Source organism: Bicyclus anynana, chromosome 26 (assembly GCF_947172395.1).
Source record: "Bicyclus anynana chromosome 26, ilBicAnyn1.1, whole genome shotgun sequence".
Classification (NCBI taxonomy): Eukaryota; Metazoa; Arthropoda; class Insecta; order Lepidoptera; family Nymphalidae; genus Bicyclus; species Bicyclus anynana.
The window spans coordinates 1,603,080-1,622,854 of record NC_069108.1 but is presented as its reverse complement, the minus strand read 5'-3'; the positions used below and the strand labels follow the sequence as shown (position 1 = coordinate 1,622,854).

The 19,775-nt window shown below is 37.1% G+C and overlaps 2 protein-coding genes across 2 annotated transcripts in view; one reads left to right on the top strand and one right to left on the bottom strand.

Moving 5' to 3' along the window:
* LOC112050788 (zinc finger protein 260-like) overlaps positions 1-19,775 on the top strand; it is a 190,619-nt gene that overhangs the window by 55,500 nt on the left and 115,344 nt on the right. The gene's annotated exons all lie outside the window — the stretch shown is intronic.
* On the bottom strand, positions 1,378-15,120 carry LOC112050805 (zinc finger protein Xfin). The gene is made up of 9 exons (XM_052889617.1): positions 14,785-15,120; positions 14,257-14,431; positions 14,007-14,099; positions 13,792-13,926; positions 10,858-11,310; positions 6,826-7,034; positions 6,655-6,716; positions 4,763-5,394; positions 1,378-1,574 (listed from the first exon to the last, which is right to left on the bottom strand). Exons 1-8 carry the CDS (start codon positions 14,874-14,876, stop codon positions 4,772-4,774), a joined length of 1,842 nt encoding a protein of 613 aa, XP_052745577.1. The 5' UTR covers positions 14,877-15,120; the 3' UTR covers positions 1,378-1,574; positions 4,763-4,771.

Sequence of the window (19,775 nt, the reverse complement as noted above, 5' to 3'; positions counted from 1 at the left end):
AGTGCGGAAAAGGCCCAGGAAAAGAAAAAGAAGAAGAAGATGTGTACATAACCTTCTTTGAGATTCTCGGTGAGACCATATATTTTTAGAAAGAATATTACTGAAACATACCCATATAAAAAGAAGAAAACCGTTTTCCAAATTCCAACATCAACTCTGTGCACGTGCACAACATGAACTTTTATTGGATTTTTTCTCTTTTTGGATAGCAATTGCATCTAATTATTTTGATCAAATAATTTGACATCCATCCGTCATTATCATTTACCACAGATTAATACATAGGAAGGATAGGATACTCTTTAATTTATTCTCAGACGAATTCTTAGACCATTAAAAAGAATGGACCTGTTTCGCACCCAAATTCACCAACAAAAAAGTCTGTCGTTTTTTGAGGGGGATGATGTAACATCACACATCGAAAAAATTTAACACCATTAAGTTTATTCTGTGTCCATACACTACACACAACTATATAATTGACTCACAATACAAACACGCGTAATTTTTACACAGACTAACCAACACTGACTGACTGACAGACTGTCCACAGAATATATATAAAGACTGTTCGATTACTTGATCGATTTATTGCTGTTCCGTCAAAAGAATCGATTCTTTTTAGAAATCGTTTATAATACAAATTTGATAAAAATATGGTAGAAATACTTACAAATGAAACGTTATTCGATCTTTTACTTAACTACAAGTTTTTGGCCGTTTTTTATGCCATTCAACTACACAAACCTGCATTTTTAGGGAGCTCTTTACACGACGAAAACGATTACAACAATGAAACATCGATTCTATAACAACAATTTTTATAAACGCGCTCATTGATTTTTGATCTTTGCCAGAAGCGTAACAGTTGTCTATGTTAGGAACCAAAAGTCACCGACATAGCTCAACGAGTTGCGAAGCTGAAGTGGCAATGGGCGAGGCACATAGTTCGAAGAGTCGATTGACGTTGGGGTCCCAAAGTGCTGAAATGGCGACCCCGCACTAGTAAGCGCAGTGTTGGCCGACCCCCCACCAGGTGGACTGACGACATCAAGCGACTCGCAGACATTCGCTGGATGCAGGCGGCTCAGTATCGTGATGTTTGGAAGTCCCTACAAAAGGCCTATGTCCTGCAGTGGACGTCCATCGGCTGATATGATGCTGATGATGATGATGATGATGATGATGATGACCTCTTCATATAAATTTTTGCGTGACCGTCTAGAACCGGATGTGCGATGTGTAGTAGGCCTGTTATTGAATGTGAAAATATTAGGTAATTTATAATGCAAGGGGGTGAAATAAGGGTTGAAAGTTTACATCAAGTTTCACGCGGACGAAGTCTCGGGCGTCCGCTAGTATTAAATAAAACACAGGTTCTTCTATCAATATAATAATTTATTTGTTCAGGTACTAATCGAAATCGTCTTACAAACAAAAAATGATTTACTGTATATTTATTTACTGTATTAAAGGTGCATCCTTTCCTCTTTGGTCTTCTATACGCCTTTCAGTGGTGGATTTAGAAATTTGTCGCCAGTAGGCTGATATATTTTTGTATCCCCCAATGAGCTCTGTAATAGGGATGATGACAGTTTTTTACATTGTATATTATCTCTACTATATAAAAATAAGTCGGGTTTTCCTTCCTGACGCTATAACTCGAACGCACGAACCGATTTCCACGGTTTTGCATTCGTTGGAAAGGTCTCGGGCTCCGTGAGGTTTATAGCAAAGAAAATTCAGGAAAAGGTAGGGGTAGTAGAGTAGGGTAGGGTAGGGGCAGTTGAAAGCTTACATCGAGTTTCACACGGACGAAGTCGCGGGCGTCCGCTAGTTGTATATAAATAAGGAGTATGTTAATAGTAAAGCAATTTTGTAAAAGTAACAGGGCATCTGCGATCATTACTTTCGGAGCTACAGGGATTTGAAGGGTCAGATTTGCAGCGCTGCCGCGGATCCTTGGAAAAAGCGCCGTACAAAATGGTACGAACTAATGACGTCATACATAATGATCGTTAGATTTGTATGGCCGTTCAAACAAAATTACTAATATCTTTGTTATTTGTGCGTTTATGTTTATAGTTCGTTTATTAAATAATGTCACATTTAATGTATATATAATGAATTTTCATCTAATTACGATAAAAGAATTTTAATAGATTTATAATCTTTTTTATTTTGTAATTATCCAGTCAATATTTGCTTTTTATGTATTTTTTTTTTTTTTTTTTTTTTTATTTAATTTCTATTGTGCAATCAGCTGCATCAGCTATAAGCAAATTGCTTGAGAGTACTTTATGGCATGTGCAGCTGACCTTCCATTGAGGGTCATGCTGGCTAATTTACTTTGTTATTGATTTTTTGATATTTATTTTTTTAGAAAATCCCATATGTATGCGCGCTTTAGCCTTCGAACATCCATTGGGACACTGAGGGCGGTAGCAAGTTTGTTTTCATGGATAATGATGCGATTTTTATAGCTCATTGATCTGAGTTCAACCTCTTCCTTGATTGTTTTTATGTCTAGATACTCATGCAATTCCGATATCTTGGTGAACCATGGAGCATTTGTGATGGTTTTTAGAACTTTATTTTGGAATCTTTGTAATATTTCCAGGTTTGAGTTTTTTGCTGTGCCCCATAGCTCAATGCCATAGGTCCATACTGGTTTTATTACTGTTTTGTAAATGAGCAATTTATTACTGAGCGAGACATGCGAATGTCTTCCCATAAGCCAGTTGAGTTTTCTAAAGCTTTGATTTAATTCATCGCGTTTTTTTACTATGTGTGTTCTCCATGTTTGTTTTTTGTCCAAGTGGATCCCAAGATATTTTGCAGTGTCGCTATGGGGGATGATATCTAGTCCCAATTTTACGGGAGTACACTCGTCTGCTCGCAAAGTAAAGGTCACATGTGTTGACTTGGTAGAACTAGCTTTGATACGCCATTTAGTCATCCATGAGTTTATCTTATTCAGGTGTTCTTGCAAGATATTTGAAGCTATGTGTGCGTCTTTGTTGTTACACAATACCGCTGTATCATCAGCGAATGTAGCGGTAAGTACATTTTTTGAGACGGGAATATCAGCAGTGTATAATAGATAGAGTGTGGGTCCCAAAACGGAACCCTGAGGAACACCTGCTTTGATATCATGAAAGTTCGAGTACGCGTCATTAATTTTTACTCTGAATATTCTTTGTTTTACATATGATTTCAATAATGTAAAAAAGTTGTGTGGGAGACAATGCTTGGCTTTAAATAGCAATCCATCATGCCAGACTTTGTCAAAAGCCTGTTGCACATCCAAAAACACTGCAGAGCAGTATTGTTTATTTTCCAAAGCTTCTCGAATTTTTTTTGCTACTCTGTGTACTTGTTCCACAGTGGAATGTTGGCTTCTGAATCCGAATTGATGCTGAGGAATAATTTCCCTTTCATGCATAATAGTTTTAAGCCTGGACAGAGTTATTTTTTCAAATAATTTGGATAATGTTGGTAGTAGGCTTATGGGTCTATAGGATGTAACTAGATGCGGTGGCTTCCCCGGTTTTGGAATCATAATGATTTCGGAAATTTTCCAAATAGACGGGTAGTGGGATGTTCTCAAGATTCCATTAAAAAGTTGAGTCAAAAACACAATCGCTTTCCTTGGAAGTTGTAGTAGTACTTCAGCCGTTATTAAACAGTATCCCGGTGCTTTGTGAAGTTCAAGTTCTTTTATTACTCTGCAGACTTCTCTAGGAGTGCAGCTTTTTATTGGTAAGCTTAGTTGAAGATCACAATCCAAAAACTCGTCGACTTCTCTATCAGTGTCTGGGTTACCGTTATTTGGAGTAAAAACTTCACCTAGAAATTTGGCAAAGGCTTCTGCACGTTCACCATCTTTTCTAGCCCAGGTATCATTCTCCAGTTTTAGTGGGTGTTTTGTGGTTATGGGTGCAGCTTTGCTTGTTTTAACAGCTCTATAGAGTGAATATTCATTGCTTTTCGTTGCAGACAGGTTTACTAGTTTATATTTTAAGGTGTCGTTCTCTACCTCTTTCAAATACAATGTCAGATTGACTGCTGCCAGCTTAAGCGCTTTTTTATCCGACGGATGACGACTATTGTGCCAAACTCTTCTGAGCCTTCTTTTCTCTAACACCTTATTTTTAATGTCCATAGGTAAGTTGTTACTACCTGGCGTGAAGTTTAAATCTGGAGTAGAGATCCATGCAGCAGTTTGTATTATGTTTGTTATGGTTTTGGCTGCTTCGTCAATGTCGTCATTTGTTTTGAGTGGAACTTTTAGTGATAGATTAGTATCAATATACTTTCTGAAGGCTGGCCAATCTGTTTGTTTGTTATATAGATATTCTTTTGTCGGCCTTGAAATTATTGATGTACTAATCGTACCTAGTACTGGTGTATGGTCTGAGCAACTGTCATAGCAACTGTCTACACTTACATACAAATTTGATAACCCTTTATATACAAAGAAGTCTAAGAGGTCCGGTAATTTGTTGGGATCTGTGGGCCAGTAAGTTGGTTCACCAGTGCTTAGTATATTGAGGTTATTTTTAATTAAACTTGAGTTAAGTTCTCTGCCTCGAGGTAGTGTCAGGCGCTTTTTATGTATAAATTAGTTAATATTGACCTTATTTACCTGAATGTATCATAAAAATCAATATATTTAAACCAAGTCATCATCCCAATTGCTCGATAAATTGCAGAATTATGATGTTACATTAAAATACACCACGTCGGATAAAGAACTTACCTTAAAAAATCATTCAAAGGTTTTTTTGATGTGAGTTCGCTCATGATTTACTAATTTACTTTTATAAGCACTTGCATATTCGCACAAGTTACATGTATAAGGCTTTTCACCAGTGTGAGTGCGCATATGTCTCACCAGGCGACACTTTTCAGTACATTTGTACTCGCATACATTACAAGCGTATGATTTTTCACCAGTGTGAGTGCGCATATGTCTCATTAAGTTACGTTTGGTATTAGTATTGTGAGGACATAAAGTACATGTGAAAACTATATTTTCAGTGTGTATTGGCATATGTCTCACCAGGCGGCTCTTTTCAGTACATTTGTACTCGCATACATTACATGCGTAAGGTTTTTCACCAGTGTGAGTTCGCATATGTCTCATTAAGTTACGTTTGGTATTCGTATTGTGAGGACATAGCGTACATATGAAGCCTTTATTTTCATTGTGTATTTGCATATGTCTATTTAAGTTAAATTTGTAGGGAGTTTTGAATTGACAAAGCCTGCAAGTGAACGTCAGCAAATTGCTTTCAGACAACTGTTTACGTTTCCTATTGTCAACTGCCTCTTCGCTTCCCTGCATAACAGCTTGTTCCTCAATACCAGTTCGCGCGTGCACTGAGGCAACTGAAACAAAGGAAATAAAATATAGAAATGAGTTTATTTATTAAATACTAGAGGGCGCCCGCGACTTCGTCCGCGTGGAAATCAATGTAAACTTTCAAGCCCTATTTCACCACTTTAGGGGTTGAATTTTGAAAATTTATTGAATTAGATTATATTTCGTTTTTTGTTTTTTATCATTTATGAAGAAATTTTTAAATCTGTAACTCTAAAAATGAAGGACTTTCCATATAAACTTTTAACCCCCTTCTCATTTTATTTTCGCAATAAAAAGTATCCTTCTCCGTATTATGGTTTTAAACCGTGCCAAGTTTCATTTGAATTCTTTCAGTAGTTTCAGCGTGATGCTTGAATAACAAAAAAACACGGACAAACAGACAGACAAAAAATCTAAAAAAATATTTTTAGCTTCAGTATCGATTATATAATGCTCCCCAACAAAAATTTTCAAATTATCTTCAATGTACAGAATTCGTATTATAAGTATAGATTCTAGATGGCGCTGGCGTCCTTTATGCCACGCTAACGTTTGTTGTTACAAATGGTATAAGTAAAATCTCAAATTGCGAATAAATTTATAGAATTCGACTAGTTTTATTATAAGTATAGATATAGAATAGATATAGATAATTAAATTATTATTATTATTATTTATTAAAGAAAAGTGCAAGTCAAAAACACAATTAATAACTACTTCGAAACAAGTTTGTCATTTCTATTTAAAAACACAAACTGTAGATACACCATCTAATTATTTAAAACTAATTTGAATAGTTTTCCAAAAATAGGGTGACCAAGTTATATTTTACTTTCGGATTTTTCAAACTAGTTTTATATAATAATTCTAATGTATTATATAAATATATAATAATTCTACAAACAGGTTAATTTTTCGAGAGTACCAACTTTTTTTTTGCCAGTCCATCGAACCGGAGCGAGGCAGCGGAGCCGAGAAACGGACGAATATTAACCAATAGGATTGCAGAAAATCTCCGCTCCTCTTAAGTGGACAGAGACTTGCAAGCAAGTTTAAATTTTAATAAAACCGGTAAGCGGAGCGGAGAAACGGAGTGGAGGAAAATAAATTAAATTTAACATTTATTTATGTAACATAGTCTGCAACTTTGCTCCGCAGCCACGCTCCGCTGCGGTGGACAAGCAGACTTAGAATGGGTATCCAAAGTTACTCTAGTATGATCAATAACCAATTCGATGGGCACGGAGAACAACATGAGAAGAGAAATCACTTCTGTGCCCACTTACCTGAAAGTTGAGCCAAGTCTGAGGGAGGGTGAGAGTCATCGTCCAGGCTCTGAACTGCATGCCTGTAAAGTATACTCGTGTGAGAATGTATGCAGAGTACTGGGGAGTGGAGCGTACACAGCGGGCAGAGAGGAGGCAAGGCTGGTATGAACACTGCTACAGTATACTGACTTGTGCTCAATGAGGGGCGCCGAGTGCCAGCCAGAGCTCGCAGCTGCAGCAGGCTCACACACTTGTGACGTCACACATTCGCTGTCAGCACCACTGCTACAGTATATTAACTTGTGCTCAATGAGGGGCGCCGAGTGCCAGTCAGAGCTCTCAGCTGCAGCAGGCTCACTCACTTGTGACGTCACACATTCGCTGTCAGCATCGCTGTACTGTTAGACAAAAAGAAATACATGAAATTATTAATTTATTTGTTGAGAATACACAGATAATTATGCATTTGACCATTTCAGGCGTACAACAATTTATTATGGTGATTAAAAATTAAAAAAAAAATGTAAAAAAAACGTCAATAGCAATTACATAAATTAAACCTAATTGTGAAGGTATGTTTAAAAATTAAATTTTAAATGTCAACACATTAATGTACCTATTATTATCAGGATGTCATAAAATAAAATGTTATAATTAAATTAATAAATGTACCTTCTTTATAATATAACTAGCTGACGCCCGCGACTTCGTCCGCGTGAAATTCAGTTTTTCAAAAATCCCTTGGGAACCATGGATATTTCCGGGATAAAAAGTAGTCTATGTGTTAATCAATGCTATAATATATCTCAATACCAAAAGGGAATGTCCACCAGCCCATACAACGTTGGCCCAAGAAACCCAGTTACGCCCCCCCATAAAAGTATATGGAGATGATAATATGATGTATAAATAAGGATTTGGTTAAATAATTTTTTTAATAAAAGTTTGCTAGACATAAAAAAAAATATTTTATTTTATCACTCTCACTGCTCAAAAGTACACCGGAGATGAAGTAACATTAAAGCTGTACATGAATAGATTTATTGTTTTATGTAACCAACAAGCTTAACAAATAAATCAATAAATGAAACAACCAACCAACCAGGCAGTGGCGTGCATATGGTTGTCGATCAGGGTATGCACTAGTAATAAAATTAAGCAAAGTGGAAAAATCTGTATTTACTAATGAAGACAACTCTTAGGATATGCAGTACTTTAATGCATGTATGAAGTGCACACCCACCACTACTTGGAGGCCATTGGATCAGCTTCTACTAGAAGAAATTATTGTAATGATGTTAACAATTGTAAATTATAATATTGTATTACTTTTCTAAAAAAGAGTGACTGTTGAGTTTCTTGCTGACTCTCCTCAGCAGAACTTGTCTTCCTATCTGGTGATGAGGTCTGTCTGTCTGTCTGGAGATGGACAAATAGTCAACCTTATTATTTCAAAAGTGCTTGTTTGCAAAACCAAGGCTTAGTTTACAAGCACTGTAAATAAATGAATTTACAAATGTATTACAGCGAGGAAAACAACATTGATTTAGATTTGGATAGTTTTAAAATTGGTTTACTTAGTGGATTTAATAATGTTATGTTATTCCACAATTTATTCGTCGTCATCATCAACCCATATTCGGCTCACTACTGAGCTCGAGTCTCCTCTCAGAATGATAGGGGTTAGGCCAATAGTCCACCACACTGGCCCAATGCGGATTGGCAGACTTCACACACGCAGAGAATTAAGATAATTCTCTAGTATGCACATATTATTACTGTTTTAAAATTGGTTTAGGGTGTGAAAATGTAGCAAACTGACATACAAACTCACAGTTCACATTTAATATTAATCAGGAAAGTAGGATAAATATACTATAATACTTCTATGCACTAAATATTGCTTGAACAAACCATCAACAATGCAAGAAAACCTATGTGCTGTCCTACATCTCACTAGATGTTATGCCTTCTACGCCAGTAATTACACAGTAAATGTACTTTTTAATACAGCAATATTGGTTAGTCATAAAAATACACTGAGCGACACTTCAACACTTATATGGGAAACTACACTCTGTTGTGACTTGACACAATAACATGACAAAAATTATTAAAGTTATACATATTATTTCTTATGAATAATAATCGTTTTTCACATTAAAAATGGATCAAACATTATTTATGCTGCCTGCACCTGCTGTGTACTTGTTTACGAGCATGTTTCAAACAGAATGTATTCGTATTTTCGTGACATTTTATTGACAATTGATGCCAACTATAATAATTTTAATATTGATATTAACATTGATTAATGCAGCGTAAATGTCCTCTTGTATTTACATCTGAGAGCTGAAATAAACTTGCAATTTTTCCGGTTCAGGGTCAACATTATTCGAATTTCGCATTTAACTTCGTGCAAGTTTTATTTATATTATAGCTGTGGTTTGAAAAATTATAATTCGGTTCAAAAAATACTGAAGGTAAACAGAAAACAGACAAAATCAGTAAATTAATTCAATGACATTATCTAATTAATAAAATGAGAATGACATTGACAATTATTGACATCAACAGATTATCTGTCCAAAAGTCAAATCGATGTTGCCATACGAAACACGAAAAATCGAATAACTTCGTATCGATTTCTAATTGAATAATTTTATTACTAGAATAACACGTCATTGTTTTCACCATCTTTTACACGACGCAATGGTTTTTATTGGTTTTCAATAATAAATAAAGTGATTCAAGAAGAAGGTTTATACAAGTAGTTTGTCATGATATTGCGTTTTCACCCGGACAAAATTGCGGACGCCTGCAATTTTATGTCAATGTATTATGTAAACATAATATATTATCTACAATATGTATACTATTTATACATACATAGAAATATATAGAATTTGATTTAGTTAGATCGGATGAAAGGAAAAAGTTATCGGAAGAAAGGGATTGAATATCAACTATTAAGACCACTTTGACCACTTATTTATATCAGCTTAGTATAGCTGTAGCTTGCGCGTTGGCCGATCGTGTAGCTAGCTTATATAGAGTATGGAAAAATTGTATAAAAAAACCGCATTGCACGCGCCGAAGTTACGGGCTTGCGCTACTACTCATATTATATATTATACTAGCTGACGCCGCGCGGTTTACCCGCGTGGTTCCCGTTCCCGTAGGAATGCGGAGATAATATATATATAGCTTATAGCCTTCCTCGATAAATGGGTTATCTAACACTGAAAGAATTTTTCAAATCGGACCAGTAGTGCCTGAGATTAGCGCGTTCAATCAAAAACAAACAAACAAACTCTCCAGCTTTATAATATTAGTATAGATAGTATTTAAATGGCGTAGTTGGTAATGTTTCGACGCAGTGATCCTATGTTCTTAATGTTATGCTCGATTATTATTATTATCCATTTAAATATCGATTAAACTAAAAAAATCAGTTGAGTTCTTAGTGGTTGGTTATTGCGAAAAATATAATAGGTACTTTGATATCAAGAAACGTTTTATAATGTCGACTATGCAATGGTTTTTAAAGAGTGAGGCAGATATTATAATCAAAAACATTATAATCTATTACAACTTTTGCTTTTCCAGGTGATTTTGTTGTAGAAAAAGATCGATTATTATTATTCGGTTAAAATATTGATTAAACCACATAAATCACTTAGCTGGCAACACTGTTCATGTTCGTGTCTTCAAAAATGTCATACAACAACTATAATATTGTCAAATATCGTTGTGAAACTTATTTTTTGGGGAAAGTTATAGCAAACCGCTATGGATAAAGTAATTTATTCATTATTAAACAAAAATTATCAAGTATTTTTTAGTTTTATGTAAAGTGGGGGGCGGGGACGAAAGGTCTGGGCCGGGAATGGACATTCCCCTTTCAACTAATTCGGTAAAGTAGTCCAGGCGTGAAAGAGTAACAAACATTCATATCATCAAAATCATCAGTTTTCGCAAATCTCGGGAAACCACGGATTTCTTCGGGATAAAAGTAGCCTATGTGTTAATCCAGAGTAAAATCCACTTCCATTCCAAATTTTAGCTAAATCGCTTCAGTAGTAGCGGCGTTAAAGAGTAACAAACATCCAAATATCCATACAAACTTTCGCGTTTATAATATTAGTAGGATTAAATTGCTGCCTCAACACCTATTAAGAATACATTATAAGCTAACAAATTGACGGAGACCTGTCTCACCTGAAGATGCATGTTCATATGTGTATTGTACTCTTGTTCATGGCAAAACTCCTCCAAACAAAGTATACACTGAAAACTATATTCATATTCCAATGTATGCTGTATGGTCACATATTCTGGAATCGCAGAGCTTAAAGCTTGACTTTGTAGATCATTCTGAAGATCTTTGTCTAGCAGCTTTGACTCAAAATCAGTGCAACTCTCCACGGGTACCGAGTTATGACCGTTGGATACGAGCTCATCGTATTCAGCCAACATAGAGTCAAGACTGTCTTCAGTTTTCTCAACAACTGTGTCACTGTGTACAGTTTCTACTGATTCTGTCTGTTTGTCTTCATCGTGCTCTTGTACAATGTGTAGGTCACAGTAGTTTGGAGCTAGGGTTGTAATCGCAAATTTAGTTTTTGGGAGATTTTTGTCGGTGATAATTGTTTTTATATGTTTGTATGTTATCTGAAACGTGTCATTTATTTAATCATATATGTATAAAACACGCCAACAATGCACATATTAAACATAAATAAAACAAATAAAACATGTCACATGAAAGAATTCTGATGTCTTCGACCATTAATAACAGGACCTGCCTCGCTAACCGTTACCCCTTTAGCAAAGATCAAAAATTGATGATCTAATAATAATAATAATAATAATAGTTTATTTAAAGGTAAAAACCCAGAGTAAAACAAACATAATAATAATAACAATACAAAAATAGTAAAAATAGTAATTAAAATTGATGCGTTTATAAAAACTGTTGCTATAGAATCGATGTTTCATTGTTGTAATCGTGTAAAGAGCTCCCCAAAAATGCCGGTTTGTGTAGTTGAATGGCATAAAAAACGGCCAAAAACTTTTATTTTAGTAAAAGATAGAGTAAAGTTTCATTTGTAAGTATTTCTACCTTAATTTTATCAAATTTGTAATAAAACAATTTCTAATAAGAATCGATTTTTTTGACGGAACAGCAAAAAATCGACCAGGTAATCGAATATTCTATCTATATATACTGTAGATAGGATAAGCGATGTGTTTGTTGTCTGTGTAAAAACTACGCGTGTGTGTATTGCGAGTCAAATTTATAGTTGTGTGTAGTGTATGGACACAGAATATAATTAAAGGTGTTAAATATTTTCGATGTGGGAGTTTACCTCGTCTCCCTCAAAAAACGACAGACTTTTTTAGTGGTGAATTTAGGTGCGAAACAGGTCCATAGTCAAAGTAGTCAAAGTCTGATATACATATAAACAATAGGCACGCATTACATTTATATAATTATATGTCAACACTTAACCAATCACATGTCAAATTTATCAGAAAGATTAAATGTCAAAGTTAATTAATGATTCCATCATTATCAACCTATATTTGGCTCACTGCTGAGTTTGAGTCTCCTCTCAGAATTAGAGGGGTTAGGCCATTAGTCCACCACGCTGGCCCAATGCGGATTGGCAGACTTCACGCAGACAATCAAGAAAATTCTCTGGTGTGCAGGTTTCCTCACGATGTTTTCCTTCACTGCTTGAGGCATGTGATATTTAATTTCTTAAAATGCACACAACTTGAACCTACGCCCACCGGAATCGGAGGCAGAGGTCATATCCACGGGGCTATCACGTCATATCCACTGGGCTATCACGTCATATCCACTGGACTACCAATTAATGATTTAAAATTAATAAAAAAGTGTACAATTATAAAACACTAGCATAAAAAAAAGAAAAAAAGGAAATGTATTGTATGTGTAAACAACATGTCATATTGTATGCATTAGTATTCTGATTTTTCATGGATGAATAATTAAGAGAATAAAGTTTTTTTTTTTTTTTTTCTTGTTTGTTGGTCTATCGGAGATCAGTCTCTAGACCATAATCCGATCAAATGACTTTTTAGTATGTATTGTATGTATGAATAAAGTGGTATCAAAGCCAATAAGCCTTTTTCCCTTAACCGCTGGATTACAGTATTAGTGTTTTTGTGATATTACATTGAAACATAAATATAGTATTAGTTGGTTATGGTAACAGTAACAGAATCACCAGGTTAATAGTTTATTTTATTCCCATCCCAAAAATAAAACAAGGCATGTTTGGCATGTGCAAAAAAAATCCACACTTTACATGTAGGGAAGGTACCCTAAACACATGTTATTAAAAATTTTATTTCATAATCTAACTTATAATAAATCTGTAGAGGTCAATTCTGTACATGAATGAAATATATTTACAAAATAACTATCAGGGGTGATTGGTGATTGATACTGATGCCAAAAACGCAATTAGTAAAATTTTTGTCTGTCTGTATGTTCACTACAGAAACTAAAATTACTAGAGGGATTTTAACGAAGCTTGGTACAATTATTCTTCAAACTCCGCCAGGCCATCACGTGGTAGAGAGAAAAACTCTGAGCTGAGTCCTGAACTTGCGACTACAGGATGTAGGGTTAAGGAATTCATTGACAATCAATCAACACTCCCTGTTCTCTGTTCGTGTTGTTCTCCCTGCCTAGCCAAATTTGGTAAGATCTTATTAGAGCAGCTTCGGATACTCATTCTAATATAGAACTAGCTGCACTTCTAGAGAGGCCATGGTCTAAAAGCAAGATACAGAGAGATTTTGCTGGTAATCCTCTCACACTTCTACGGCATACATAGGCATTTTTAGTTAGTTCATTTGTTAGGTCGTAACATTTATTCACTTTTATACTGTGGTCCTTCAGAATGTTAGACTCCCATAGTTTTTTATTTAATATATGTAATCAAGTTAAATTACATATTTCTAGTAGTCATGACGGACAGCATACCGATAAGATGAAACTACAAGAGTTCCTTGAGGACAGGGGAACCCTAAAAAGTGGTAAAAACACTGATTAATTATTTTCAAGTTCAACAGGAGTCAAGTATAACAAGTAGATAATATGCATCAAGCACTCACAACTTCATGTTTCTCAACTAAGTCCTTCATCAGTGAGCGGGTTCTCAAGCTGTCGTCTCTAAATCTGGTGACGTTTATCAGTCTGTGAGCACATCGTACACAAAGTGTTTGTTGCAGGTTCCCTCGATCACACAACTGTAACAACAATGGTGATTAACTTTAATATTTATGATTATCTATCTCATTGTGGTTTGAATCACAAGTGAACAACTTACAGGAAGACCAATAAACTGTTGGTATGCCTCATCCAACTTGTATTTACTCATTAGCAACTGCTTGCTGTCACTGTCCAGGCACATTGTGCATACCTGCAAATATACTTATTATGTAGGTTCTAGAGGCAAGAGGCTAATTTCACAGCCCAACAAAGAATGTGAATTGATTCAAAGACAAATAGTCTAACAACAGACAGATTTAATTTGCTTCCTTGATACAATACATAAGATGACATTGTGCAAACATTACCAGCACTGTTGAAGGAATGGCGCCAGGAGCAATCTGCCTCGAGCCACTTTCAGTCTCACTGAAGTCATCACTCAGAAAATGCTCCGAGCAGACCACAGCAGAGTCTGGCAGATGAGTGTCTTGTTTGCCGAGGGCTCTGAGCCAAGCTGCACGTAGACATGCTTCACTAGGGAAACTGGAAATAACCATTTACTTAAACAAACTGCTTAAATTGCTGCAGACAACAAGTTTCTACTCTAACATTGCTTCTCTCAACAACAAGTCAGTGTTTGCACCTGACGGTCGGCGAGTGACAATGCAGTGCAAGATGAAAGCGTGCCAATGTGTAAGGGGTGAATGACTGACTGGTGATACAGCTTCGCCGGTAGGGCGCTAACTAGCCGCCACCAGACCGGACCTGAGCCGGGACGTGAACCCTGTGAGGCTATACCGTCGTCCGCGGTTGTAAACGACAACTCTGCAGTTCGAGTGTAGCTATGTGACGAGTGCGAAGAGACGCACGCTACGAGGCCGCTCAATTACACTCACCCGTGAAAAGTAATCCCCTCGTCCTTGCGTCTGCCCTCTGCTGTGCGCACATTGGCTGCAGTGCTCCTGCAGAAAGGCACACAACACCGCATGTTCAATATTTAAGTTCTGCCACTTCTGCTCCCGATTCGCGACCTCGCGTCTCACAGATCCTATGTTTTCAATAACGACGCTAGCGTAATTGCCTGTGATCTACGAATCAGTTAACTAAACTACCAACAATTTAACAAACAGCCTGGACAGCAATAAAAATATATTTAAAATATTTTACAAATATGAATTAAATAAATAATCGAGTTGAAGGTAAGTCATACTTGTTGACAATCATGAATCACCATACTTAATATACTCTTACTCTTTGACAATCACAATCACTATCAAGGGACATAATCACTATAGACTAGAAATTGACAATTGACATTGACACTTGACAGCTCAATTCAATTCAATTTTTGATTTTATGGCTTGCTGCTGTACCAACTGGGTACAATTTACTTCGCCAATGTCGCGTGGGTAAGGAAGACACACTTTTAGAGGTTGATCGGTGTAAGCTGGGAATCAAGAATTGATTATTAATCAGCTTAATTTTGACACTATAAATAGCGGATTTTTTTTTTTTTTTTGTTAGTGTGGATGTTAGTCACATTTCTGAAAGAACACAAAATTAATATTGTTAACACATATAATATTTACAGTTTAATGTTATTACATTGAATATATTTACATATAAATTTACAATAGGGACTAAACACAGACATTAACAAACACTCAACATTTAAAGGACGTGGAAATTTAGGAGGGAGAACATCATATAGGGGGTGGAGAAGTTTAGGGCAAGAGAAGAGGATATGGGAAACTGAGCCTTCGTCCAAACCACATTCGCACAGAGAGTGATCTCTCACTCTAATTTTGTTCAAGTGGACAGGTGTACAGGCATGAGCAAGTCTTAAACGGGATATTGTGGAGGTAACCCATCTGACAGCATACCTATGGAGGAAGAACCAAGGTCGCTTGGGTATGTCTGGTTGAATTGAGGCATAGAATTTACCTTTAATGGTTTTTGATTGGTTCCAAAATGATTGCCAAGATTTATCTAAATAGTTTTTTGCTAAGGTGCTGAGGTCATGTGAATAATTTTTAAAATGTTCCAATGAGCCAAGTTGTACAGCTGCCTTAGCACAAGAGTCCGCAGATTCATTACCAGAGATGCCGGAGTGACTGGGTATCCATGCTAGAAATATAGACAAACCCATTAGATGACATGAGAACAGAGCTTCCCTAATCTGTAGTATAATAGGAAATTTTGACTTACTTCTAAAAGGGTTTTCCCTAATGGAATACAAGCAGCTAAGGGAGTCAGTAAAAATAACAGTTTGTTTTATGTTATGGGATCGGGCAAACAGGATTGCCTCTAACAAGGCAACAGCCTCTCCTGTGAACACCGAGGTTTCTGGAGGACATTTAAATTGCAAAACTATTTTATATTTGGGAACCCAGCAGGCTGCACCAACACAACTTTCAGGGGAGAGTTTTGAAGCATCTGTGTAGATGAACAAGTAATTTGACCAATTTTGATGAACAATTTCTTGGAATTTTGTGTTGGTATCAGGGGCGTCTTTGGTTAGTCCCAGATCTGTAATCACAGGAGGATTGTAAACAAGGGCCTCATATGACGTAGAATACAAAGGATTTATTGATAATGACGACAAGGGATGCGGAAGATTGGTAAATTTTTCAAAACTATTAAGGAGACATGAAGAGGGATTACTAGGTCTAAGGACTACTGATAGCTGGGTTAATTTAGACCATAGAGGGTGGGAAGAAAGCTGAAGTGTTTTACTGATAAATCTATCATATAGATACTGTCGCCTGAGATGCAGCGGAGGATCAACACATTCAACCTGTAGAGCATTTGTTGGGGATGACTTCATTGCCCCTAAGACAATTCTAAGAGACCTATATTGAATTCTGTTCAGCAGTTCTGAGGTAGTTTTATTTAGGGGGTCTAAAATAAATGAACAGTAATCAATGTGACTACGAACTAGCGCATTGTATAATAGTTTTAAGGAGTAAGCGTGAGCTCCCCACCATACTCCTGCTACAGCCCGTAGCACATTGATACCTTTTTCACATTTTCTAGAAATGTATTGTGAATGTGCGATTCCGTTTAGTTTTCTATCAAGTATAATACCAAGAAATTTAGCTTTGTCTATCAAGTTAATAGGTTGTTCCTCCAAACTAAAGTTAAAAGTAGGGATCGATCTCTTCCTCGTAAACACTACTGCTTGGCATTTGTCCACTGCTAGAGAAAGGCCATGATCGGAGAGCCATTGGCTTAGGTAATAAAGTGCAGAGTTGAGACGTAGATGTAGTTCGTCTACAGAGCTAGAACTATGGTAAAGGACAATATCATCAGCATACTGTAATATGTTGCAAAAGTTGTTTACAGACAATTCTAGATCTTGAGTATATAGGCTATAAAGTAAGGGACTGAGGACAGAGCCTTGGGGGAGACCCTTCCAGACTAATCTGGGGGGAAGAAAGGTGGACTGGTGTTTCAACACCACTGACCTGCCAGAGAGCAGGTTACATATGAAATGAGTCATCCTCGGAGGAACACTCAGCTGGAGCAATTTTTGCCTGAGTGACGGAAGAATTACATTATCATATGCAGAAGCAATATCTAGAAATATACCCACTAGGTACTCTCCCCTTCCAAAGGCAGTTCGAATGTCTGTAGTGAGTATGCTGAGACTGTCTGCAGTACTGAGACCTTTCCTAAAGCCAAACTGGGAAGGAGCCAGCATACCTTTGCTCTCCATTAGCCACTCCAATCTGTTTTTGAGGAGGATCTCCATAACTTTTACTAAATTACAGTGCGATAGGTCTATATGAATTAGGATCTGATGGATTTTTGCCAGATTTGAGTATGGGAATAATTAACTGGGTTTTCCAGGCATCTGGAATAAAACCCTTATCAAAAAAATTATTTATCATGTTAAGAAAACAGTGTTTAGATTTATCATTTAATTTAACCAAAAAAGAGTAGGGTACACCGTCTTCACCTGGGGCTGAATCTTTTAAACCACTAAGGGCTATTTGAAGTTCTGCAAAGGAAAAGAGGGCATCCATTTTATCTGTAACTGAAATTACTGCAGGAAATGTGAAATCTTCCATAGTTGGAACATAAGGGGGAGCAATTTTATCAGCAAAAGCACTAAGCCATTCAGTTGGATTATTGGAGATGGGATCAGAGTGATTTAAGGATCTGCGAAATCTTCTAATGTTATTCCAAACCACTGAGGAGGGGGATCTAGGGCTAAGTGATTCACAGAATGTGGACCAACTAACCTTTTTCTTTTTGGGGACTATTCTTTTAATCTTAGCAGCTATATGTTGATACTTAATAAAGTTTCCATTAGACATACAAGCTGTATATTCTTCTTCTGCAGTTGTTCTTTGATTAAATAAATCAGTGCATTCTTCATCCCACCAGGGTGGAGAAGGCAGTTGATTTTTTGCAGAAGTTTTTTTCTTAGGTATGTGAGAGTCGGCTGAAGACAGAAGAGAGTTAATAAATTGATTGTAGTAAGTCGAAAAATCACTATCATGATCCAGAACCGGAAGAGAGTCCATCATATTGTCAACGGACTGGGCATAAGCAGACCAGTTCGCTTTACTCAGTCTATATTTAAGCAGTGGGGTAGGGTTTTGAGGAGGGACAGATCTAGTATTCAATGATATGATAATTGGGAAGTGGTCACTACCATAGGTACTAGGAAGAACTCTCCAGGATAGTTGGGATGCAAGAGAAGAAGAGGAAATAGTCAGATCAACTGCAGACGGGTTCTGAGATGGATAAGCTCTACGAGTCGGAGAGCCATCATTTAGGATACACAAGTTGGCATCCTCAATGATGTCTATCAGTAAAGGAGCAAAACCATCACAGCTGAAACACCCCCACATAGTGTGGTGGGCATTGAAGTCACCCATAACAACAGTTGGGCTGGGAAGGCATGATAGGATGGATTGGATCTCAGGGATCAAGGAAGCATTAGGGTGAGGGATGTACAAAGACAAGAAGGAAATATTAAGGGATCTCACAGCAACAGCATTAATCTGATCACTGTGGGGAGGAAGGGGGATAGAAGAATAAGGGAGGTTGTGCCGGAGGAAGATGGCACTCCCTGCATGACTGTCACTCCTGTCATCCCGCAAACAGAAGAAACCCGGGACCCGGAAGCGAGAACCAGGCCTCAGCCATGTCTCCGAGATGGCAACAATGACAGGTTTATGCAGGTTAATAATTGATGTTAATTCATGTTTCTTTGGTCGAATACTTTGGCTATTCCATTGCAGTATTGTTGTTGGGGCCATTTTTAAGTATGTTAAACAGTTCAGTTAAGTTTTGGGCAACGTTGGGCGGTAAAGGCAGTTCACTGCATGGAGCAATAATGCTAACTAGGAATTCGGTTAGTAGTTCCATCATTCTCCCTTGAGATGGGAGGTTATCATTTGGGTTGGGCCTAAGGGCACAACCATTGGGGAGGGATGATGTTGGGTTATTTGTCATGGATTCATGGGCATTTTTATCGAATCCCTTGCCTAGTGGGGCTCGAGGACGAGGGGATCGGAGGATTGTCTCTCTATATGATTTGCGGGGAGTAACATTAGCTGGACGTGGAGAGTTCATAGGGCGAAAAGGGGAGGATGAAGGACAGGGTGAAAAGGCTATATCTGCAAATGATCTGCGGACAGGGGGAAAGCGTGACGAAGCCTCTATATATAGGAGATGCTCTCCTGTGACATCACACTTTTAATGTCCTGCTGACGAGTGAACTCAGGGCAGCTCTTGTCAGATGCAAAGTGCTTTCCTGAGCAGTATAGGCAAGTTGATTTATCTTTAAGTACCTCACAAGAGTCCCCGGTATGTGCTTGAGCACACCTATAACATCTAGGTTTAGACCTGTATGGGAGCGCGCGTGTGGTGT

Bases quoted from the DNA above. Each gene is read 5' to 3' on its own strand.
- LOC112050805 (XM_052889617.1), bottom strand. From the start codon at position 14,876: ATGCGGTGTTGTGTGCCTTTCTGCAGGAGCACTGCAGCCAATGTGCGC. The intron at 13,927-14,006 runs GTAAGTTGTTCA...TTGTTGTTACAG, and splicing joins AACAGTTTATTGGTCTTCCT to TTGTGTGATCGAGGGAACCT. The intron at 11,311-13,791 runs GTGAGTGCTTGA...GACACGTTTCAG, and splicing joins TAGTTGAGAAACATGAAGTT to ATAACATACAAACATATAAA.